The sequence below is a fragment of the Narcine bancroftii genome, chromosome 12 (genome assembly GCF_036971445.1).
Source record: "Narcine bancroftii isolate sNarBan1 chromosome 12, sNarBan1.hap1, whole genome shotgun sequence".
In the NCBI taxonomy this organism is placed as follows: Eukaryota; Metazoa; Chordata; class Chondrichthyes; order Torpediniformes; family Narcinidae; genus Narcine; species Narcine bancroftii.
This window is the reverse complement of record NC_091480.1, coordinates 59,662,527-59,687,671: the sequence shown is the minus strand read 5'-3', so window position 1 is coordinate 59,687,671 and position 25,145 is coordinate 59,662,527. Positions and strand designations below refer to the sequence as shown.

Here is a 25,145-nt window from a genome sequence, read left to right as displayed (position 1 = left end):
CATACCAGGGGTGTAGGTAAATTTGGGGGCACAGACTCATGCTGTATTTCTAAATTTAATGGACACAGGATTAAGAGAAGATTTAAAGAGGACCCGAGGGGCATCTTCTTCACACAGAGGGTGGTGGGTGTGTGGAACAAGCTACCACAGGAGGTGCGGAACAACACACCGTGTAACAAACATTTGGACAGGTCCATGGATGGACAAGGTTCAGAGGGAGATGGACCAAACATAGGGAAATGGGACCAGCTCAGGTTGGGGATTGGTCACCAGAGAGGGGTTGGGCTGAAGGGCTAGTATGACAATAAATCCTGAACCCTTTCCTTAACTCTTGCTGAACATTTCCCATGAAAGGGCTGGTTGACTGTGGAAGGCTGTTAACGCCATCTGTGCACAGCAGATGGGGGAGATAGGATGGGGAGCAGTGGGGTGGGGAGATACATTCTGGTATCAGGATTGGCTTCACTTCCTATCATTGTGAAATAGTTCGCAGAGAGCTGTTAGACATCCTACCAGTTATGAAATGATACTCGATACCGGAAACCACAGCATATCTTGATAACAGAGACAAAAAAAAACAACATCTGAAGTTCAGGGTTATGTTATAGAGAACACAAGGGAGTGAGAGGTCGTTCTATGTGTAAAGATATAACCCAGAGAGAGAGAGAGACCGGTCAGTGTACTGATATCCCCCTGAGAGAGAGGGATGGAGAGACACCGGTCAGTGTACTGATATCCCCCTGAGAGAGAGGGATGGAGAGACACTGGTCAGTGTACAGATATCCCCCTGAGAGAGGGGGATGAAGAGACACTGGTCAGTGTATAGATATCTCCCTGAGAGAGAGGGACAGAGAGACACTGGTCAGTGTACAGATATCTCCCTGAGAAAGAGGGATGGAGAGACACTGGTCAGTGTCCTGAATACCCCCTGAGAGAGAGGGATGGAGAGACACCAGTCAGTGTACTGATATCCCCTGAGAGAGAGGGATGGAGAGACACCGGTCAGTGAACAAATATCCCATCCCATGGTGCTCCCTCCAAGCAGCCCCTTCCCCCAAACTGACCCTCCCCCTTACTGCCCCTCCCCACTTCACCACCCTTCCTGCAGCATTTTCCCCTCCTGGTTAGGGACAGTGGCCTTGGGGGTGTTGATGGAGTTCCCATTCAGCTGTGTTGCCGGGGGATGGGGCATGTTTCCCTGCATCATTCCCATCCCGTGTTCCTGGAAGGACTGAGGAGTGTCCCATTGCCGGGAAGATCCCTGATTCCAATTGGCATCTTGCCGGTGTCCAGGTCGGAGCAGCTGGTGTGTGTGGACACACCCTCCCTTGGCGGCACAGTGTTCCGGTAATGAGTGACCCGCACACCCCACCCAGCTCTGGGATGTTGTGTACAGTCATGGCACCCAAATCATTTCCACATGGGCTGTCACACACACACACACACACACACACACACACACACACACACACACACACACACACAGAGTCTTCTCACACATCCATACAAACACACAGATGTACACATGCTCACACACAGGCATATAGAGACATACACACTCTTCCAGACACACATGGATAAACACAGTCAGACATAAACAATATTACACCATCACACATACATTCACATTAGACACAGACACAATGAACATGCATATACGGAATTGAATTGCCTGCCACCCAGACTGTCCTTGGTGACAGTCTGTGTTGACAGTTGGGAGTGGTGGTGTTCACGAGCCTGTGTCTTGCACACTGTTCGCCCTCGGTGACCAGACGGCAAGTGCACGGCTCATCCGTCTTCACCGTGAGTGGGCGTGTGGATGACCTGTGGAAGTGTGTGGGCAGGTGTGACAATGCACACGCACGCCGGAAGGCATCCAACGTCAGGAAGGATCCCCATCCCTGCTCCCATTGGCCCGAGGTCCGGCACCTCTCAGTTCAAGAACAATTATCTGGCTCTTGAACCTTCCATACCACCCTGACCATAAACTACTCTGGGACCAACCAAATCATCTGTCTGCCCAGCTGACACAGCAGCTTCTTTGGTACTAACTGCAACTGTGAATATTATCTCTCTCTCTACCTCTTTTTATCTCTATACTAATCTACTCTCTCTTTCTATCAATCTATCTCTATCTCTTTGATATATCTCTGTATCTCTCTCTATCATCTCACTCTATTTACTATCTATTTCTCTCTCTATGATCTCTCTCTCTCTACAATCTCTCTATCTACGATCTCTATATTTCTCTAACCACCCATCTCTATCTCTCTATCTATGATCTGTCTCTGGTCTCTTACTATCTATGATCTATCTCTCTCCATCTATCTACCTAGGATCTCACTCTATTTATCTATTTACACACACATTTCTTGATCTACTATACTGACCTTCACCCATCCATTTACACCAATCCTCACGTTATTGCCCCCAATGTTCCCACCAACTCCCCCTGAATTCTTCCTTCACCCACACATTGGGAAGTGGGTGGAGTAAGTGATTCACAGGGGCTGATTAACCCCCTGCATGCCTCTGGGTCAGTGGTGGGGGGAGGGTTCACAGTATCACAGAGAGAGAACGTGCAAACTCCACAGAGCCAGGAGCGGAAGTGGGGATTGAACCTGGCTTCCTGGAGTTGCACCAGTCACTGCAGCACAAGGCGTTGGGTGAGAGAGAGCAGGAAGGGCACAGGTTGGGTGGAGAGGCTGTGAGGGGGAAGTGAGAATCCTATTTACAGATGTGGTTAAGAGTATTGGCCAATAAAGACCAGGAGCAGCCTCCAAATCAACGGCCCCATCACCCGCAGATCACGGAGCATGTGCCAAGAGAGGAGGGGTGTGTGGGGATGGTGGCAAAGGGGTGGTGAGGATGGGGGGTCAGGGACGAGGGAGGGGGCAGCAAGGAGGGTCGGGGATGAGGAAGGGGGCAGCAAGGAGGGTCAGGGATGAGGGAGGGGCAGTGAGGAGGGTTGAGGATGAGAGAGAGGGTGGTGAGGGTGGCAGTGAGTAGGGAGCGGGTCAATAAGGTGGGGGAATTGGTGATGAGGGAGAGGCACAGAAGGAAGAGGGACAGAGAGGAGGAAAGGGTGGCAAGGAGGGAGGGACAGTGTCGGTGAGTATGGAGGGGTGGTGAGGATGGAGTGCTGCAGGAAGGAGGGGTGGTGGGGGGGAAATCCTGCAGGTGGTTTAGCCCCCTCTCCATTTTATCATTGCATGATCCACCCCACTATTCACAACCTGAGGGGTCATTAATGACCAGAATCCCACAGGGACCAAAACATTGATCCTGAGACTACAAAGCAGGTCAGAGAGTGGGGACCCTGTGGTAGACAACTCATCTCTTGATACCCCTGCCCACATCTACAGGTCAGGGTTGTGAGGGAACACTCCCCACGTGCCTGGGTGGAGTTAGTCCATGCACTCCACACCCGCCACATAATCCTTCCCCCATCTACAGGTCAGGGGTGTGAGGGAACACTCCCCAGGTGCCTGGGTGGAGTTACTCCACGCACTTCACATCTGCCACATTATCCATCCCCCATCAGGGGGTCGACAAAACATACCACAGTCACTCTCCAAGGATACCCCAACAGACCCTCCCCATGTTTACAGGGGGTCCTGGGGAGAGAGTGTCAGTGTTAACAGAGGATCTTGGGGAGTGTGTTGGTGTTGACAGAGTGGGGGGGGGGCCTGGGGAACGTGTCGGTGTATATACATATGTGCATAATTGGATTTCTTCGAAGTCCAAACTTACAAAACCCTCTCTGTGGAGTAATGTAGTTTCCTGAAATATCTGGTTTGTTTTTGGTTAATTGTCAGGCAGACAACCTGTTCAATCTGCTACTGAATGTTGGGTGCTACAACTGCACCCACTAACACTGGTGTGGGGAACAGGGTTGACGGGACATAGTGGGAGCAGCAGTGAGGAGGGAGGGGCACTAAGGGAAAAGCGCAGCAAGGGGGAGGGGGTGCGAAGGAGGTAGCGGGGTGAAGGGAGAGACCTCAAGAGCGGGGAGGGATAGCAATAAGGGAGAGGGTGGAAGGGACAGAGGGGTGGCAAGGGGGAAGTGGCAGCATTCAGAAGGGGGTAATGAGTGGGAAGGGGCGGACAGGGAGGTGGGTGGGAGGGAAGGGAAGTGTTGATGAGTGAGGTAGAAGTCGATGGGGGTGACTACAGGGGTGGGGGGGGGGGAAGGATGGTCATTGTGGAGGGAAAGACAATAGGGAGGGAGGGAGAGGAGGGCGAGGGGAACAGAGGAGGTAGCCCATGGAATGGGGGAAGTGATGGACAGAAGGAAGGAAGAGGAGAGATGGGAGCTCAACAGAGGGGATGGGGGGGCAAGGTGGGAGGGAAAGAGGTGGACAGTGGGGAGGGTAAAAGATGGGAGCACGCAGCACAGGGGTGTGGACTCAGGCACACACCTTGAGGAAGGAAAGTTTCGGTTCCTGTTCACCCACATGTGGCTAAACTACATCTTTCACAATCCACAAGCAATAACGAGCCATCTCCCGCTCTGGGGGATCCGCTCTCTCCCACCCAGTGTTACAAAGTGACAGACCCATCCTCATCAGAACTGTACCCAGTGTTACACAGGGACAGACCCGTCCCCACCAGTAATGTACCTTGGTGTTTCACAGTGACAGACCCCTCCCCACCACTACTCTACACCAGTGTTAGAGTGACGGGGTTATTTGGACAGTTATGGGCTGATTAAGGATAGTCAGCATAGCTTTGTGCATGATAGGTCGTGTTTAACAAATGCTATAGAGCTTTTCGAGGAGGTTACCAAGAAGGTAGATGAAGGAGAGGCTGTGGATGTTGTCTATGTAGACTTTAATAAGACCTTTGACAAGGTCCCACATGGGAAGTTAGTTCAGAAAGTTAAGACTCTAGGTATCCATGGAGATGTTGTAAACTGGATTCAAAATTGGCTGAATGAGAGAAGACAGAGTGGTAGTAGATGGTTGCTTCTCAGACTTGAGGCCCGTGACCAGTGGTGTGCCCCAGGGATCGGTGCTGGGACCATTGTTGTCAATATCAATGATCTGGATGATAATGTTGTAAATTGGATCAGCAAGTTTTATGATGACACAAAGATAGGAGGCGCTGTGGACAGCGAGGAGGGTTATCAAGGCTTGTAGAGGGATCTGGACCAGCTAGGAGAATGGACCAGAAAGTGGCAGATGGAGTTCAATGGACCAGAAAGTGGCAGATGGAGTTCAATGCAGACAAGTGATGCATTTGGAAGGGCAAACCAAGAAACGTCATGCACGGCAAATGGTCGGGCACTGAGGAGTAAGGAGGAGCAGAGAGATATGGGAATTTAGATACATTGCTCCCTGAAGGTGGCATCACATGTGGACAGGGTTGTAAAGAGAGCTTTTGGCAAAGTATTGAGTACAGGAGTTGGGATGTTATGTTGAAGTTGTTTCAGACATTGGTGAGGCCAAATTTGGAATATTGTGTGCAGTTCTGGTCACCTAACTTACAGAAAGGATATCAATAAGATTGAAAGAGGGCAGAGAAGGTTTACTAGGATGTTGCCAGGTCTTCAGGGGTTTAGTTACAGGGAAAGGTTAAACAGGTTAGGACTTCATTCCTTGGAGCGAAGAAGAATGAGGACAGATTTGATAGTTGACAAAATTATGAGAAGTACAGAGAGATGAATGCAAACTGGCTCATTCCATTTAGATTGGGGGAGATCAATACAAGATGACATGGCTTTAGGTTGAAAGGGGAAGGACTTAGGGGGAAGTTCTTCACTCAGAGAGTGGTGGGAGTGTGGAATGAGCTGCCATCTGATGTGAATGTGGGGTCAATCTTACGTTTTAAGAATAAATTGGACAGATACATGGATGGGAGATATCTGAAGGATTATGGAGTGGGACCAGGTCAGTGGGACTAGCTGAACAATGGTCAGCACAGACGAGAAGGGCCAAATGGCCTGTTTTCTTTGCTGTAAGTAGCGTTCAATGGAGAGTGACAGGGAGAGGGGGAGTGCAACAGGAAGGGAGAGAAGGAAGGACATGAGCCTCCTCTCGTTAGGAAGGGAGAGGCTGATTAAGGGGGAGGGTAACGGGTGGGCTGCCTTGATGCAGGGGCCGAGGGGGGGGGTGAGCTGTGCCAAGCAGGATGTGGGATTGGTCTGCAGGGCTGGAGCCAGGAACCACAGCTCCCTCTCTCAGCTTCCTCCCACCCGTTGTGGTTGACCAGGGAGGTTGGACCAGGCGCTGCCCTCTACAAAGCAGCTTGTGGCTGCTGTCCGTGCTGATAAAGGCAGGGAGGTTCCAGAGATCGGATGCAGCCCTGACAGGCTCCACAGCCTGTGGCTTGTCCCCAGCTCTTCCGGCCGAGTCTCGAAGCTAAGGGGAGAATCAGGGTCCGTCTCGACCCCCACCCCCCCTCCATCATACCCTCCACGAGCCCAACCCATGCTCACAGTGCTGGAGATGACACAGTGAGTACCGGGAGAGGGGGTATCATCCCAGGGGAGAGAGGAGGCATCTCGGGGGGGGAGATGGGGGCTGTTATTCCAGGAGGAGGAAATCATCCTGAGGGAGAGGTAGTCATCATGGGGGAGAGAGGGAGTCATCCCAGGAGAGAGGGGAGGCGGGGTCAGCTGAGAAAGGAGGGGGGGGAATCATCCCAAGAGACAGGGGGTAATCCGGGGGGGGGGGGGGTCATACCAAGGGAAGAGAGGATGTTATCCTCCTGGGAGGGAGGAGTGATCCCGGAAGGGTGTGTGGATCATCTGGTTTGGGGGGGTCATCTTCAGGGAAGAGTGGAGGAGGGGGGAATCCTACTAGGAGAGAGGAAGGGAGGGGTAATCATCACGGGGGAGAAGGAGGGAGTGAAGGGAAAATCGACCCAGCAGAGAGGTGGATTGTCCCGGAAGTGGGGTGAGGGTAATCGTCACCCCAGGGGAGAGGGCATTAACAGGGGGCTGCCTGAGAGACAGGTTTCGAGGGCTGCGGGGATACCCATTTTATTGCTTTGGTGGGAGGGGTTTTTAATGCTAGGGGAACAAACCCAGTGGGGAGCTGCGGAAGTCAATGGGGTAGAGAGTGGAGTGAGGGAGGGAGAGGGGAGAAAGAGGAGAGAGGGAGCAGGAGGGGGATAAAGTCAGAGGAAGGAGGAAAGGAGGTCAGATCCCCCTTTCTTTTCCTCCTTCTCCCGGAGACAGAGAAAGGGGTAACTTCACCAATAGTTCTGACTGGGGTCTATACAGATCAGGTCACCGTGTGAGACAGGGGACACACAACAAAGCTACAGTCAGAGGGATGGCAAATGGGGGATAATGAGAGAAAATGTTTTTTTCTCTGCGCCGGCAGGAATGTAAAAAAAATTTCTTTGAATGGTGGCAGAGTTCGAAGACCCAGAGTGCTCTGGGTGTTCCACTGATTCACCGGGGTCTCGTGTACGGCTCCAGCAGTGATGAGGAAAGCACACAGGATGTGACCGGTTACCGCATGGATACAGAAGTGGGGAGGTTGTGCGGGGAGTCAGGGAGACCAGACCAACGGAGCAGGGGACAGTGTCCATCTCCTCATTCAAGGAAGGGCATTAGTGTATTGGGAGCAGTTCACAGGTTTACTGGACCCATCCCTGGAGTGGGTGGGATGTCCCAAGAGGCTGGGTGGGAATTGGGTTCTTGATGAATGGGGGGGTGAAGGATAGAGGGAATGTGGAGGAGGTGGTCGTCGAATGGGAGAGCATCACTGGAGGGGGAGAGTGGTCTACATCTGCTCCTTACTCATTTGTAGGTTTGCCTATGTGTGAGCTCGCGCGAGGAAGGGGGAGGGACATATCTGCGGATGGTGATAACCAGCACCCTTATCTCTGCTCCCCAGGAGCTGCCCTGCTGGATGTGTTCCACTGACTATCCCCTCTCATTTCCAGCAACTGGCACAGAGGTGAGAGTCCCAGTCCTGGCCAGTCCCACTCCCCCATCCTTCCACTACCCCCCCTCACATCCCCTCCAAATTCTCTCTCCCAACACTCCCTCCAAATCCTCTCTCCCAACACTCCCTCCAAATCCTCTCTCCCGACACTCCCTCCAAATCCCCTCTCCCTTTCATTCCTTATCCCACTCCCTCCAATCTCCTCCCCTCTCATCCCAAGAGATGGACTGGGAGGGGAGGGGAGGGAAAGGGAGGGGAGGGGAGGGGAGGGGAGGGGAGGGGAGGGGAGGGGTGGGATTGTGATGGGACAGGACACTCAGGAAGGATTGGAGACGTTGGGTAGAATGTTCATTAATGGGCATCCAGAGGAGATTCTGGGGCTTGTTCCAAGGATGAAGGGGTCCCTTCGACAGGGACTGAACAGGTTGGGGTCTGTGCTCCCAGGAGTTTGGGAGGATGAGGGGTGACCTTCTTCAAACCTCTCCAATCCTGAGGGGGATCGACGGGGAGATGTGGAGGTGTTTCTACTGTGGGAGGATCTCAAACCAGGGGACAGTTTAACAGGATCAGGGGACAATTGTTTAAAACCAAAGTGGGGGAGGGACATCACTCAGAGGAAATGAGGGGGTCCCTGCCTCTGAGGACAATAGGGCCAGATCACTGATATATTGAAGGCTATTGGGGGAGATTGGATAAACAGAGGAGTCGAAGGGAATGGGTACAGGGGGGAGTGGATCGGTGTGGAATGGTCTGAATGGTCTCCTCGCGATCCCGTTGGTATCCTCTGGCTCAACTAGCTCACACTGTCACTCAATCTCTGTCCAACAGTTCACAGTGCGGCAGAACCCCAACCTGGAACTGAACTACGATTCTCAGAATGGACTCTCGAATGGTTCCTTCCCTCTGCTTCCAGATGGAAATGTTCCACAATTCCTACCCTCTCCCGGGGATTGTGCACAGCACGAACAACCAGCTGACGTGGAACTGAACTGGCAGGAGCTCATGTCACTGACTGAACTACAGGTTAGTGAGAGGAGGGAGCTTCACTGGGTTTGACCCCGGGAGCGTGCGAAGGGAAGGTGTGGAGGGAGCTTCACAATGTGTGTGATCCCAGGAGTGTGTGATGGGATGGTGTGGAGGGAGCTTCACAATGTGTCTGACCCCAAGAGTGTGTGATGGGACGGTGTGGAGGGAGCTTCACTTGGTGTCTGACCCCAGGAGTGTGTGATGGGACAGTGTGGACGGAGCTACACTCTCTCTGACCCCGGAAGTGTGCGATGGGACAGTATGGAGGGAGCTTCACACTGTCTGACCCATAGGAAAGCGTGGAAAAAGCTTCATAGTTTCTGATTCCAGCAGGGTGTCGACGGAGCTTTCCTCTGTGTCTGACACCAGGAGGGTGTGGTGGGACAGTGTGGTGGGAGCTTCACTCTGTGTCTGACCCTGGGAGGGTGTGGAGGGAGCTTCACTTTGTGTCTGATCCCGAGAGTGTGCGACAGGAGAGTGTGGAAGGAGCTTCACTCTGTGTCTGACCCCGGGTGTGTGTGATGGGATGGCGTGGAGGGAGCTTCACTCTGTGTCTGACCCCTGAATTGTGTGATGGGACGGTCTGGAGGGAGCTTCACTGTATGTCTGACCCCGGGAGTGTGTGATGGGATGGAATGCAGGGAGCTTCACTCTGTGTCTGACCCCGGGAGTGTGTGATGGGGTGGTGTGGAGGGAGCTTCTCTGTGTATCTGACCCTGGGAGTGAGTGATGGGACGGTGTGGTGGGAGCTTGTCTCTGACCCTGGGAGTGTGTGATGGGATGGTGTGGTGGGAGCTGCACTCTGTCTGACCCTGGGAGTGGGTGATGGGATGGTGTGGAAGGATGTTCTCTGTGTCTGATCCTGTGAGTGTGTGATGGGACAGTGTTGATGGAGCTTCACCCTGTGTCTGACCCCGGGAGTGTGTGATGGGATGGTGTGGAGGGAGGTTCACTCTGCGTCTGACCCCGGGAATGTGTGATGGGACGGTGTGGAGGGAGCTTCAATCTGTGACTGACCCCGGGAGTGTGGAATGGGACAGTGTTGATGGAGCTTCACCCTGTGTCTGACCCCGGGAGTGTGTGATGGGATGGTGTGGAGGGAGCTTCACTCTGCGTCTGACCCCGGGAATGTGTGATGGGACGGTGTGGAGGGAGCTTCGGAGGGAGCTTCACTGTGTGTCTGACCCCGTGAGTGTGTGATGGGATGGTGTGGAGGGAGCTTCACTCTGTGTCTGACCCCGGGAGTGTGTGTGATGGGACAGTGTGGAGGGAGCTGCACTCTGTCTGACCCTGGGTGTGGGTGATGGGATGGTGAGGAAGGAACTTCTCTGTGCCTGATCCCGAGAGTGTGTAATGGGATGGTGAAAAGGGAGCTTCACCCTGTGTCTGACTCCAGGAGTGTGTGATGGGACAGTGTGGAAGGAGCTGCATTTTGTCTGACCCTGGGAGTATGTGATGGGATGGTGTAAAAGGATGTTCTTGTGTCTGATCTTTTTTTTAAATTTTTTTTATTTTTCACACGATAAACCACATTGATCAAGATACATACATTTTCCTTTTCAAATATATACAGTGTCGTTTTCTCCCCCCTACCTCCCTCTTCCCATCCCACCCTCCCTACCTCCCCTCCCATTCATTTAAAGTTCAGAATTCTCTGTGTCTGATCCTGGGAGTGTGTGATGGGACTGTGTGGAGGGAGCTTCACTCTGTGTCTGACCCCAGGAGGTGTGGATAGAGCTTCACTCTGTCTGACCGCAGGAATGTGTGATGGGACGGTCTGGAGGGAGCTTCACTCTGTGATTGATCCCAGGAATGTGTGGCGGTTCTGTGTGGAAGGAGTGTCAATGTGTCTAACCGCGGAAGTGTGTGATGGAACGGCGTGTGTGTGGAGGGAGCTTCACACTGTGTCTGACTCCGTGAGTGTGTGACATTGTGGAGGGAGGTTCACTGTGTGTCTGGCCCCAGGAGTGTGTGATGGGACGGTGTGGAGGGAGCTTCCCTCTGTGTCTGACCCCAGGAGTGTGTGATGGGACGGTGTGGAGGGAGCTTCCTTCTGTGTCTGACCCCAGGAGGTGTGGATAGAGCTTCACTCTGTCTGAACACAGGAAAATGTGATGGGATGGTCTGGAGGGAGCTTCACGGTCTGGAGGGAGCTTCATTCTGCGATTGACCCAAGGAAGGAGTGTAAGGACAGTGTGGAGTGAGCCTCACTGTGTATCTGACCCCTGGATTGTGTAATGGGACTGTGTGGAGGGAGCTTCACTCTGTGTCCGACCCTGGGAGTTTGTGATGGGATGGTACGGAGGGAGCTTCACTCTTGTGCCTGACCCCGAGAGTGTGTGATGGGACTGTGTGGAGGGAGTTTCACTCTGTGTCCGACCCTGGGAGTTTGTGATGGGATGGTACGGAGGGAGCTTCACTCTTGTGCCTGACCCCGAGAGTGTGTGATGGGACTGTGTGGAGGGAGCTTCACTGTGTGTCTGTCCCCAGGAGTATGTGATGGGACGGTGTGGAGGGAGTTTCCCTCTGTGTCTGACCCTGGGAGTGTGTGATGGGATGGTGTGGAAGGATCATCTCTATGTCTGATCCTTGGAGTGTGTGATGGGACGGTGTGGAGGGACCTTCACTCAGTCCCCATGAGTGTGTGATGGGACTGTGTGGAGGGAGCTTCTCTGTGTCTGACCCCGGGAGTGTGTGATGGAACACTGTAAAGGGAGCTTCACTGTGTGTCTGACCCCGGGAGTGTGTGATCGGACAGGGTGGAGGGAGCTCCATTCTGTGTCTGACCCCAGGAGGGTGTGATGGGACAGTGTGGAATGAGCTTCCCTCTGTGTCTGACCCCAGGAGGTGTGGATAGAGCTTCACTCTGCGATGGGATGTGATGTGTGTGATGGGACGCTGTGGTGGGAGTTTCACTCAGTCCCTGGGACTGTGTGATGGGATGGTGTGGAGGGAGCTTCACTGTGTGTCTGACCCTGGGAGTGTGTGATGGGACGGTGTGGTGGGAGCTTCATTCAGTCCCTGGGAGTGTGTGATGGGACGGTGTGGAGGGAGCTTCACTGTGTGTCTGACCCCGGGAGGGTGTGATGCGACGGTGTGGAGGGAGGTTCACTGTGTGTCTGACGCTGGGAGTGTGTGATGGGACTGTGTGGAGGGAGCTTCACCCTGTGTCTGACCCTGGGAGTGTGTGATGGGACGGTCTGGAGGGAGCTTCACTCTGTGATTGACCCCAGGAAGGTGTGGAGGTACAGTGTGGAAGGAGTTTCAATGTGTCTGACCACGGAAGTGTGTGATGGAACATTGTGTGTGTGAAGGGAGCTTCACACTGTGTCTGACCCCGTGAGTGTGTGATGGGACAGTGTGGAGGGAGCTTAGCTCTGTGTCTGACCCCGGGAGTGTGTTATGGGACGGTGTGGAGGGAGATTCCCTCTGTGTCTGAACGAGGAAAATATGATGGAATGGTCTGGAGGGAGCTTCACGGTCTGGAGGGAGCTTCACTCTGCGATTGACCCCAGGAAGGTGTGCAAGGACAGTGTGGAGTGAGCTTCACTGTGTATCTGACCCCTGGATTGTGTAATGGCACTGTGTGGAAGGAGCTTCACTCTGTGTCCGACCTTGGGAGTTCGTGATGGGATGGTATGGAAGGAGCTTCACTCTTGCGCCTGACCCCGAGAGTGTGTGATGGGACGGTGTGGAGGGAGCTTCACTGTGTGTCTGACCCTGGGAGTGTGTGATTGTATGGTGTGGAGGAAGCTTGACATGTGTCTGAATCTAAGAGGATGTGGAGGGGGATAAAATCTGCTTCTGACCAGAGGAGGATGTGTGTCTGACCCTGGGAGTGTGTGATGGGACGGTGTGGAGGGGGCTTCTCTGTTTCTGAACCCAGGAGTGTGAGATGGGACAGTGTGGAGGGAGCATCACTCTGTGTCTGACCCTCGGAGGGTGTGATGGGACAGTGTGGAACAAGCTTCCCTCTGTGACTGAACCTCGGAGATATGGATAGAGCTTCCCTCTGTCTGACCCCAGGAATGTGTGATGAGACGGAGTGGAGGGAGGTTCACTCTGTGTCTGACCCGGGGAATGTGTGATGGGACGGTCTGGAGGGAGCTTCACTCTGTGATTGACCCCAGGAAGGTGTGGAGGTACAGAGTGGAAGGAGTTTCAATGTGTCTGAGCGCGGAAATGTGTGATGGAACAGTGTGTGGATGGAGGGAGCTTCACACTGTGTCTGACCCTGGAGTGTGTGATGGGACTGTGTGGAGGTAACTTGACCCTGTGTCTGACCCCGGAGTGTGTGATTGGATGGTGTGGAGTGGGCTTCACTGTGTCCGAACCAGGGAGTTTGTGATGGGATTGTACGGAGGGAACTTCACTCTTGTGCCTGACCCCGAGAGTGTGTGATGGGATGGTGTAGAGGGAGCTTCACAGTATGTCTGACCCTGGGAGTGTGTGATGGGACGGTGTGGTGGGACCTTCACTTAGTCCCTGGGAGTGTGTGATGGGACGGTGTGGAGGGAGCTTCACTATGTGTCTGGCCCTGGGAGTGTGTGATGGGACGGTGTGTTGGGAGCTTCACTCTGTCCCTGCGAGTGTGTGATGGGACGGTGTGGAGGGAGCTTCACTGTGTGTCTAACCCCGGGATGGTGTAATGCGACGGTGTGGAGGGAGGTTCACTGTGTGTCTGACCCTGGGAGTATGTGATGGGACTGTGTGGAAGGAGCTTCACTCTGTGTCTGAACCTGGGAGTTTGTGATGGGATGGTATGGAGGGAGCTTCACTCTTGCACCTGACCCCGAGAGTGTGTGATGGGACGGTGTGGAGGGAGGTTCACTGTGTGTCTGACCCTGGGAGTGTGTGATTGTATGGTGTGGAGGAAGCTTGACATGTGTCTGAACTCAAGAGGATGTGGAGGGGGATAAAATCTGCTTCTGACCAGAAGAGGGTGTGTGTCTGACCCTGGGAGTGTGTGATGGGACGGTGTGGAGGGGGCTTCTCTGTTTCTGAACCCGGGAGTGTGAGATGGGACAGTGTGGAGGGAGCTCCGTTCTGTGTCTAACTCCAGGAGGGTGTGATGGGACAGTGTGGAACGAGCTTCCCTCTGTGTCTGACCCCAGGAGGTGTGGATAGAGCTTCACTCTGTTTGACCCCGTGAGTGTGTGACGGTCGGTGTGGACGGAGCTTCACTCTGCGATGGGATGTGATGTGTGCGATGGGACGCTGTGGTGGGAGTTTCACTCAGTCCCTGGGACTGTGTGATGGGACGGTGTGGAGGGTGCTTCACTGTGTCTGTCCCCGGGAGGGTGTGATGGGACGGTGTGGAGGGAGCTTCACTGTGTGTCTGATCCTGGGAGTGTGTGATGGGACGGTGTGGTGGGAGCTTCACTCAGTCCCTGGGAGTGTGTGATGGGACGATGTGGAGGGTGCTTCACTGTGTCTGTCCCCGGGAGGGTGTGATGCGACGGTGTAGAGGGAGGTTCACTGTGTGTCTGACCCTGGGAGTGTGTGATGGGACTGTGTGGAGGGAGCTTCACCCTGTGTCTGACCCTGGGAGTGTGTGATGGGACGGTCTGGAGGGAGCTTCACTCTGTGATTGACCCCAGGAAGGTGTGGAGGTACAGTGTGGAAGGAGTTTCAATGTGTCTGACCGCGGAAGTGTGTGATGGAACACTGTGTGTGTGAAGGGAGCTTCACACTGTGTCTGACCCCGTGAGTGTGTGATGGGACGGTGTGGAGGGAGATTCCCTCTGTGTCTGACCCGAGGAAAATATGATGGGATGGACTGGAGGGAGCTTCACGGTCTGGAGGGAGCTTCACTCTGCGATTGACCCCAGGAAGGTGTGCAAGGACAGTGTGCAGTGAGCTTCACTGTGTATCTGACCCCTGGATTGTGTAATGGCACTGTGTGGAAGGAGCTTCACTCTGTGTCTGACCCTGGGAGTTTGTGATGGGATGGTATGGAGGGAGCTTCACTCTTGCGCCTGACCCCGAGAGTGTGTGATGGGACGGTGTGGAGGGAGCTTCACTGTGTGTCTGACCCTGGGAGTGTGTGATTGTATGGTGTGGAGGAAGCTTGACATGTGTCTGAACCCAAGAGGATGTGGAGGGGGATAAAATCTGCTTCTGATCAGAGGAGGGTGTGTCTGACCCTGGGAGTGTGTGATGGGATGGTGTTAAGGGGGCTTCTCTGTTTCTGACCCCGGGAGTGTGAGATGGGACAGTGTGGAGGGAGCATCATTCTGTGTCTGACCCTCGGAGGGTGTGATGGGACAGTGTGGAACAAGCTTCCCTCTGTGACTGAACCTCGGAGATATGGATAGAGCTTCCCTCTGTCTGACCCCAGGAATGTGTGATGGGACGGTCTGGAGGGAGCTTCCCTCTGTGATTGACCCCAGGAAGGTGTGGAAGTACAGTGCGGAAGGAGTTTCAATGTGCCTGACGGAGTGGAGGATGGTTCACTGTGTGTCTGACCCTGGGAGTGTGTGATGGGACTGTGTGGAGAGAGCTTCACCCTGTGTCTGACCCTGGGAGTGTGTGATGGGACGGTCTGGAGGGAGCTTCACTCTGTGATTGACCCCAGTAAGGTGTGGAGGTACAGTGTGGAAGGAGTTTCAATGTGTCTGACCGCGGAAGTGTGTGATGGAACACTGTGTGTGTGAAGGGAGCTTCACACTGTGTCTGACCCCGTGAGTGTGTTTATGGGACGGTGTGGAGGGAGATTCTCTCTGTGTCTGACCCGAGGAAAATATGATGGAATGGTCTGGAGGGAGCTTCACGGTCTGGAGGGAGCTTCACTCTGCGATTGACCCCAGGAAGGTGTGCAAGGACAGTGTGGAGTGAGCTTCACTGTGTATCTGACCCCTGGATTGTGTAATGGCACTGTGTGGAAGGAGCTTCACTCTGTGTCCGACCCTGGGAGTTTGTGATGGGATGGTATGGAGGGAGCTTCACTCTTGCGCCTGACCCCGAGAGTGTGTGTTGGGACGGTGTGGAGGGAGCTTCACTGTGTGTCTGACCCTGGGAGTGTGTGATTGTATGGTGTGGAGGAAGCTTGACATGTGTCTGAACCCAAGAGGATGTGGAGGGGGATAAAATCTGCTTCTGACCAGAGGAGGATGTGTGTCTGACCCTGGGAGTGTGTGATGGGACGGTGTGGAGGGGGCTTCTCTGTTTCTGAACCCGGGAGTGTGAGATGGGACAGTGTGGAGGGAGCATCACTCTGTGTCTGACCCTCGGAGGGTGTGATGGGACAGTGTGGAACAAGCTTCCCTCTGTGACTGAACCTCGGAGATATGGATAGAGCTTCCCTCTGTCTGACCCCAGGAATGTGTGATGAGACGGAGTGGAGGGAGGTTCACTCTGTGTCTGACCCGGGGAATGTGTGATGGGACGGTCTGGAGGGAGCTTCACTCTGTGATTGACCCCAGGAAGGTGTGGAGGTACAGTGTGGAAGGAGTTTCAATGTGTCTGAGCGTGGAAATGTGTGATGGAACAGTGTGTGGATGGAGGGAGCTTCACACTGTGTCTGACCCTGGAGTGTGTGATGGGACTGTGTGGAGGTAACTTGACCCTGTGTCTGACCCCTGAGTGTGTGATTGGATGGTATGGAGTGGGCTTCACTGTGTCCGAACCAGGGAGTTTGTGATGGGATGGTACGGAGGGAACTTCACCTTTGTGCCTGACCCCGAGAGTGTGTGATGGGATGGTGTAGAGGGAGCTTCACTGTATGTCTGACCCTGGGAGTGTGTGATGGGACGGTGTGGTGGGACCTTCACTCAGTCCCTGGGAGTGTGTGATGGGACGCTGTGGTGAGAGCTTCACTCTGTCCCTGCGAGTGTGTGATGGGACGGTGTGGAGGGAGCTTCACTGTGTGTCTAACCCCGGGAGGGTGTGATGCGACGGTGTGGAGGGAGGTTCACTGTGTGTCTGACCCTGGGATTATGTGATGGGACTGTGTGGAAGGAGCTTCACTCTGTGTCTGACCCTGGGAGTTTGTGATGTGATGGTATGGAGGGAGCTTCACTCTTGCACCTGACCCCGAGAGTGTGTGATGGGACGGTGTGGAGGGAGCTTCACTGTGTGTCTGACCCTGGGAGTGTGTGATTGTATGGTGTGGAGGAAGCTTGACATGTGTCTGAACTCAAGAGGATGTGGAGGGGGATAAAATCTGCTTCTGACCAGAAGAGGGTGTGTGTCTGACCCTGGGAGTGTGTGATGGGACGGTGTGGAGGGGGCTTCTCTGTTTCTGAACCCGGGAGTGTGAGATGGGACAGTGTGGAGGGAGCTCCGTTCTGTGTCTAACTCCAGGAGGGTGTGATGGGACAGTGTGGAACGAGCTTCCCTCTGTGTCTGACCCCAGGAGGTGTGGATAGAGCTTCACTCTGTTTGACCCCATGAGTGTGTGACGGTCGGTGTGGACGGAGCTTCACTCTGCGATGGGATGTGATGTGTGCGATGGGACGCTGTGGTGGGAGTTTCACTCAGTCCCTGGGAGTGTGTGATGGGACGATGTGGAGGGTGCTTCACTGTGTCTGTCCCCGGGAGGGTGTGATGCGACGGTGTAGAGGGAGGTTCACTGTGTGTCTGACCCTGGGAGTGTGTGATGGGACTGTGTGGAGGGAGCTTCACCATGTGTCTGACCCTGGGAGTGTGTGATGGGACGGTCTGGAGGGAGCTTCACTCTGTGATTGACCCCAGGAAGGTGTGGAGGTACAGTGTGGAAGGAGTTTCAATGTGTCTGACCGCGGAAGTGTCTGATGGAACACTGTGTGTGTGAAGGGAGCTTTTCAGTGTGTCTGACCCCGGGAGTGTATTATGGGACGGTGGAGGGAGATTCCCTCTGTGTCTGATCCGAGGAAAATATGATGGGATGGACTGGAGGGAACTTCACGGTCTGGAGGGAGCTTCACTCTGCGATTGACCCCAGGAAGGTGTGCAAGGACAGTGTGGAGTGAGCTTCACTGTGTATCTGACCCCTGGATTGTGTAATGGCACTGTGTGGAAGGAGCTTCACTCTGTGTCCGACCCTGGGAGTTCGTGATGGGATGGTATGGAAGGAGCTTCACTCTTGCGCCTGACCCCGAGAGTGTGTGATGGGACGGTGCGGAGGGATCTTCACTGTGTGTCTGACCCTGGGAGTGTGTGATTGTATGGTGTGGAGGAAGCTTGACATGTGTCTGAATCTAAGAGGATGTGGAGGGGGATAAAATCTGCTTCTGACCAGAGGAGGATGTGTGTCTGACCCTGGGAGTGTGTGATGGGACGGTGTGGAGGGGGCTTCTCTGTTTCTGAACCCAGGAGTGTGAGATGGGACAGTGTGGAGGGAGCATCACTCTGTGTCTGACCCTCGGAGGGTGTGATGGGACAGTGTGGAACAAGCTTCCCTCTGTGACTGAACCTCGGAGATATGGATAGAGCTTCCCTCTGTCTGACCCCAGGAATGTGTGATGAGACGGAGTGGAGGGAGGTTCACTCTGTGTCTGACCCGGGGAATGTGTGATGGGACGGTCTGGAGGGAGCTTCACTCTGTGATTGACTCCAGGAAGGTGTGGAGGTACAGTGTGGAAGGAGTTTCAATGTGTCTGAGCGCGGAAATGTGTGATGGAACAGTGTGTGGATGGAGGGAGCTTCACACTGTGTCTGACCCTGGAGTGTGTGATGGGACTGTGTGGAGGTAACTTGACCCTGTGTCTGACCCCTGAGTGTGTGATTGGATGGTGTGGAGTGGGCTTCACTGTGTCCGAACCAGGGAGTTTGTGATTGGATGGTACGGATGGAACTTCACTCTTGTGCCTGACCCCGAGAGTGTGTGATGGGACGGTGTAGAGGGAGCTTCACTGTATGTCTGACCCTGGGAGTGTGTGATGGGACGGTGTGGTGGGACCTTCACTCAGTCCCTGGGAGTGTGTGATGGGACGCTGTGGTGGGAGTTTCACTCAGTCCCTGGGACTGTGTGATGGGACGGTGTGGAGGGAGCTTCACTATGTGTCTGGCCCTGGGAGTGTGTGATGGGACGGTGTGGTGGGAGCTTCACTCCGTCCCTGCGAGTGTGTGATGGGACGGTGTGGAGGGAGCTTCACTGTGTGTCTAACCCCGGGAGGGTGTGATGCTACGGTGTGGAGGAAGGTTCACTGTGCGTCTGACCCTGGGAGTATGTGATGGGACTGTGTGGAAGGAGATTCACCCTGTGTCTGACCCTGGGAGTGTGTGATGGGACGGTCTGGAGGGAGCTTCACTCTGTGATTGACCCAGGAAGGTGTGGAGGAACAGTGTGGAAGGAGTTTCAATGTGTCTGAACCCAAGAGGATGTGGAGGGAGATAAACTCTGCTTCTGTCCAGAGGAGGTTGTGTGTCTGTCCCTTGGATTGTGTGATAGGACGGTGTGGAGGGGTCTTCTCTGTTTCTGACCCCGGGAGTCTGAGATGGGACAGTGTGGAGGGAGCTTCACTCTGTGTCTGACCCCAGGAGGGTGTGATGGGACAGTGTGGAACAAGCTTCCCTCTGTGTCTGAACCTCGGAGGTGTGGATTGAGCTTCCCACTGTCTGACCCCAGGAATGTGTGATGGGACGGTCTGGAGGGAGCTTCACTCTGTGATTGACCCTAGGAAGGTGTGGAGGTACAGTGTGGAAGGAGTTTCAATGTGTCTGACTGCGGAAGTGTGTGATGTAACGGTGTGTGCGTGGAGGGAGCTTCACACTGTGTGTGACCCCGTAAGTGTGTAATGGGACAGAGTGGAGGGAGCTACACTCTGTGTCTGACCCCGGGAGTGTGTGATGGGACGATCTGGAGGGAGCATCACTCTTTGATTGACCCCAGGAAGGTGTGGAGGTACAGTGTGGAAGGAGTTTCAATGTGTGTGATTGCGGAAGTGTGTGATGGAACGGGCTTCACTGTCTCCGAACCAGGGAGTTTGTGATGGGATGGTACGGAGGGAACTTCACTCTTGTGCCTGACCCCGAGAGTGTGTGATGGGACGGTGTAGAGGGAGCTTCACTGTATGTCTGACCCTGGGAGTGTGTGATGGGACGGTGTGGTGGGACCTTCACTCAGTCCCTGGGAGTGTGTGATGGGACGGTGTGGTGGGAGTTTCACTGTGTGTCTGACCCCGGGAGGGTGTGATGGGACAGTCTGGAGGGAGCTTCACTCTGTGATTGACCCCAGGATGGTGTGGAGGTACAGTGTGGAAGGAGTTTCAATGTGTCTGACCGCAGAAGTGTGTGATGGAACACTGTGTGTGTGAAGGGAGCTTCACCCTGTGTCTGACCCTGGGAGTGTGTGATGGGACAGTCTGGAGGGAGCTTCACTCTGTGATTGACCCCAGGATGGTGTGGAGGTACAGTGTGGAAGGAGTTTCAATGTGTCTGACCGCAGAAGTGTGTGATGGAACACTGTGTGTGTGAAGGGAGCTTCACACTGTGTCTGACCCCGTGAGTGTGTGATGGGACGGTGTGGAGGGAGCTTAGCTCTGTGTCTGACCCCGGGAGTGTGTTATGGGACGGTGTGGAGGGAGGTTCCCTCTGTGTCTGACCCGAGGAAAATATGATGGGATGGTCTGGAGGGAGCTTCACTCTGCGATTGACCCCAGGAAAGTGTGCAAGGACAGTGTGGAGTGAGCTTCACTGTGTATCTGACCCCTGGATTGTGTAATGGCACTGTGTGGAAGGAGCTTCACTCTGTTCCGACCCTGGGAGTTCGTGATGGGATGGTATGGAAGGAGCTTCACTCTTGCGCCTGACCCCGAGAGTGTGTGATGAGACGGTGTGGAGGGAGCTTCACTGTGTGTCTGACCCTGGGAGTGTGTGATTGTATGGTGTGGAGGAAGCTTGACATGTGTCTGAACCCAAGAGGATGTGGAGGGGGATAAAATCTGCTTCTGACCAGAGGAGGATGTGTGTCTGACCCTGGGAGTGTGTGATGGGACGGTGTGGAGGGGGCTTCTCTGTTTCTGAACCCGGGAGTGTGAGATGGGACAGTGTGGAGGGAGCATCACTCTGTGTCTGACCCTCGGAGGGTGTGATGGGACAGTGTGGAACAAGCTTCCCTCTGTGACTGAACCTCGGAGATATGGATAGAGCTTCCCTCTGTCTGACCCCAGGAATGTGTGATGAGACGGAGTGGAGGGAGGTTCACTCTGTGTCTGACCCGGGGAATGTGTGATGGGACGGTCTGGAGGGAGCTTCACTCTGTGATTGACTCCAGGAAGGTGTGGAGGTACAGTGTGGAAGGAGTTTCAATGTGTCTGAGCGCGGAAATGTGTGATGGAACAGTGTGTGGATGGAGGGAGCTTCACACTGTGTCTGACCCTGGAGTGTGTGATGGGACTGTGTGGAGGTAACTTGACCCTGTGTCTGACCCCTGAGTGTGTGATTGGATGGTGTGGAGTGGGCTTCACTGTGTCCGAACCAGGGAGTTTGTGATTGGATGGTACGGATGGAACTTCACTCTTGTGCCTGACCCCGAGAGTGTGTGATGGGACGGTGTAGAGGGAGCTTCACTGTATGTCTGACCCTGGGAGTGTGTGATGGGACGGTGTGGTGGGACCTTCACTCAGTCCCTGGGAGTGTGTGATGGGACGCTGTGGTGGGAGTTTCACTCAGTCCCTGGGACTGTGTGATGGGACGGTGTGGAGGGAGCTTCACTATGTGTCTGGCCCTGGGAGTGTGTGATGGGACGGTGTGGTGGGAGCTTCACTCTGTCCCTGCGAGTGTGTGATGGGACGGTGTGGAGGGAGCTTCACTGTGTGTCTAACCCCGGGAGGGTGTGATGCTACGGTGTGGAGGAAGGTTCACTGTGCGTCTGACCCTGGGAGTATGTGATGGGACTGTGTGGAAGGAGATTCACCCTGTGTCTGACCCTGGGAGTGTGTGATGGGACGGTCTGGAGGGAGCTTCACTCTGTGATTGACCCAGGAAGGTGTGGAGGAACAGTGTGGAAGGAGTTTCAATGTGTCTGAACCCAAGAGGATGTGGAGGGAGATAAACTCTGCTTCTGTCCAGAGGAGGTTGTGCGTCTGTCCCTTGGATTGTGTGATAGGACGGTGTGGAGGGGTCTTCTCTGTTTCTGACCCCGGGAGTCTGAGATGGGACAGTGTGGAGGGAGCTTCACTCTGTGTCTGACCCCAGGAGGGTGTGATGGGACAGTGTGGAACAAGCTTCCCTCTGTGTCTGAACCTCGGAGGTGTGGATTGAGCTTCCCACTGTCTGACCCCAGGAATGTGTGATGGGACGGTCTGGAGGGAGCTTCACTCTGTTATTGACCCTAGGAAGGTGTGGAGGTACAGTGTGGAAGGAGTTTCAATGTGTCTGACTGCGGAAGTGTGTGATGGAACGGTGTGTGCGTGGAGGGAGCTTCACACTGTGTGTGACCCCGTAAGTGTGTAATGGGACAGAGTGGAGGGAGCTACACTCTGTGTCTGACCCCGGGAGTGTGTGATGGGACGATCTGGAGGGAGCATCACTCTATGATTGACCCCAGGAAGGTGTGGAGGTACAGTGTGGAAGGAGTTTCAATGTGTGTGACTGCGGAAGTGTGTGATGGAACGGGCTTCACTGTCTCCGAACCAGGGAGTTTGTGATGGGATGGTACTGAGGGAACTTCACTCTTGTGCCTGACCCCGAGAGTGTGTGATGGGACGGTGTAGAGGGAGCTTCACTGTATGTCTGACCCTGGGAGTGTGTGATGGGACGGTGTGGTGGGACCTTCACTCAGTCCCTGGGAGTGTGTGATGGGACGGTGTGGTGGGAGTTTCACTGTGTGTCTGACCCCGGGAGGGTGTGATGGGACAGTCTGGAGGGAGCTTCACTCTGTGATTGACCCCAGGATGGTGTGGAGGTACAGTGTGGAAGGAGTTTCAATGTGTCTGACCGCAGAAGTGTGTGATGGAACACTGTGTGTGTGAAGGGAGCTTCACCCTGTGTCTGACCCCGTGAGTGTGTGATGGGACGGTGTGGAGGGAGGTTCCCTCTGTGTCTGACCCGAGGAAAATATGATGGGATGGTCTGGAGGGAGCTTCACTCTGCGATTGACCCCAGGAAAGTGTGCAAGGACAGTGTGGAGTGAGCTTCACTGTGTATCTGACCCCTGGATTGTGTAATGGCACTGTGTGGAAGGAGCTTCACTCTGTGTCTGACCCTGGGAGTTTGTGATGGGATGGTATGGAGGGAGCTTCACTCTTGCACCTGACCCCGAGAGTGTGTGATGGGACGGTGTGGAGGGAGCTTCACTGTGTGTCTGACCCTGGGAGTGTGTGATTGTATGGTGTGGAGGAAGCTTGACATGTGTCTGAACTCAAGAGGATGTGGAGGGGGATAAAATCTGCTTCTGACCAGAAGAGGGTGTGTGTCTGACCCTGGGAGTGTGTGATGGGACGGTGTGGAGGGGGCTTCTCTGTTTCTGAACCCGGGAGTGTGAGATGGGACAGTGTGGAGGGAGCTCCATTCTGTGTCTAACTCCAGGAGGGTGTGATGGGACAGTGTGGAACGAGCTTCCCTCTGTGTCTGACCCCAGGAGGTGTGGATAGAGCTTCACTCTGTTTGACCCCGTGAGTGTGTGACGGTCGGTGTGGACGGAGCTTCACTCTGCGATGGGATGTGATGTGTGCGATGGGACGCTGTGGTGGGAGTTTCACTCAGTCCCTGGGACTGTGTGATGGGACGGTGTGGAGGGAGCTTCACTGTGTGTCTGATCCTGGGAGTGTGTGATGGGACGGTGTGGTGGGAGCTTCACTCAGTCCCTGGGAGTGTGTGATGGGACGATGTGGAGGGAGCTTCACTGTGTCTGTCCCCGGGAGGGTGTGATGCGACGGTGTAGAGGGAGGTTCACTGTGTGTCTGACCCTGGGAGTGTGTGATGGGACTGTGTGGAGGGAGCTTCACCCTGTGTCTGACCCTGGGAGTGTGTGATGGGACGGTCTGGAGGGAGCTTCTCTCTGTGATTGACCCCAGGAAGGTGTGGAGGTACAGTGTGGAAGGAGTTTCAACGTGTCTGACCGCGGAAGTGTGTGATGGAACACTGTGTGTGTGAAGGGAGCTTCACAGTGTGTCTGACCCCGTGAGTGTGTGATGGGACGGTGTGGAGGGAGATTCCCTCTGTGTCTGATCCGAGGAAAATATGATGGGATGGACTGGAGGGAACTTCACGGTCTGGAGGGAGCTTCACTCTGCGATTGACCCCAGGAAGGTGTGCAAGGACAGTGTGGAGTGAGCTTCACTGTGTATCTGACCCCTGGATTGTGTCATGGCACTGTGTGGAAGGAGCTTCACTCTGTGTCCGACCCTGGGAGTTTGTGATGGTATGGTGTGGAGGAAGCTTGACATGTGTCTGAACCCAAGAGGATGTGGAGGGGGATAAAATCTGCTTCTGACCAGAAGAGGGTGTGTCTGACCCTGGGAGTGTGTGATGGGACGGTGTGGAGAAAGCTTGGCATGCGTCTCAACCCAAGAGGATGTGGAGGGGGATAAAATCTGCTTCTGACCAGTGGAGGGTGTGTGTCTGACCCTGGGAGTGTGTGATGGGATGGTGTGGAGGGGGCTTCTCTGTTTCTGAACCCGGGAGTGTGAGATGGGACAGTGTGGAGGGAGCATCACTCTGTGTCTGACCCTCGGAGGATGTGATGGGACAGTGTGGAACAAGCTTCCCTCTGTGACTGAACCTCGGAGATATGGATAGAGCTTCCCTCTGTCTGACCCCAGGAATGTGTGACGGGACGGTCTGGAGGGAGCTTCACTCTGTGATTGACCCCAGGAAGGTGTGGAGGTACAGTGTGGAAGGAGTTTCAATGTGTCTGACCGCGGAAATGTGTGATGGAACAGTGTTTGGAGGGAGCTTCACACTGTGTCTGACCCTGGAGTGTGTGATGGGACTGTGTGGAGGTAACTTGACCCTGTGTCTGACCCCGGAGTGTGTGATTGGATGGTGTGGAGGGAGCTGCACACTGTGTCTGAACCAGAGGGTGTGAGGGAGATTCACTCTATGTCTGACCAGAGGAGGGTGTGGATGGACAACGTGGAGGGAGCTTCATTCTGTAATGGTACGGTGTGGAGTGACCTTCACCCTGTGTCTGACCCCGGAGAGTGTGATTGGATGGTGTGGAGTGAGCTTCACTGTGTATCTGACCCCGGATTGTGTTATGGGTCAGTGTGGAGGGAGCTTCACTCTGTGTCCGACGACGGGAGTTTGTGATGGGACGGTGTAGAGGGAGCTGCACCCTATGTCTGACCCTAA

At 54.4% G+C, this 25,145-nt stretch overlaps 2 protein-coding genes across 4 annotated transcripts in view; one reads left to right on the top strand and one right to left on the bottom strand.

Annotated features, from left to right (window-relative positions):
• Window positions 1-4,862, bottom strand: part of LOC138746638 (coatomer subunit zeta-1-like) — a 63,476-nt gene extending 58,614 nt beyond the window's left edge. The window contains exons 1-2 of the mRNA XM_069904927.1: window positions 4,787-4,862; window positions 684-740 (exon numbers count right to left, since the gene is read on the bottom strand). Coding sequence (XP_069761028.1) covers window positions 684-740; window positions 4,787-4,862 — 133 coding nt within the window. The remainder of the gene's footprint in view (window positions 1-683; window positions 741-4,786) is intronic.
• The window catches only part of LOC138747189 (transcription factor NF-E2 45 kDa subunit-like), a 90,739-nt gene that overhangs the window by 60,482 nt on the left and 5,112 nt on the right, over window positions 1-25,145 (top strand). For 2 of the 3 annotated variants that reach the window (XM_069906180.1, XM_069906181.1), the window contains exons 2-3: window positions 7,851-7,913; window positions 8,730-8,924. In XM_069906180.1, coding sequence (XP_069762281.1) covers window positions 7,866-7,913; window positions 8,730-8,924 — 243 coding nt within the window. In that variant the 5' untranslated portion in view covers window positions 7,851-7,865. Of the gene's footprint in view, window positions 1-6,247; window positions 6,458-7,850; window positions 7,914-8,729; window positions 8,925-25,145 lie in introns of those variants that run through there. The other variant, XM_069906179.1, reaches the window with a different exon arrangement.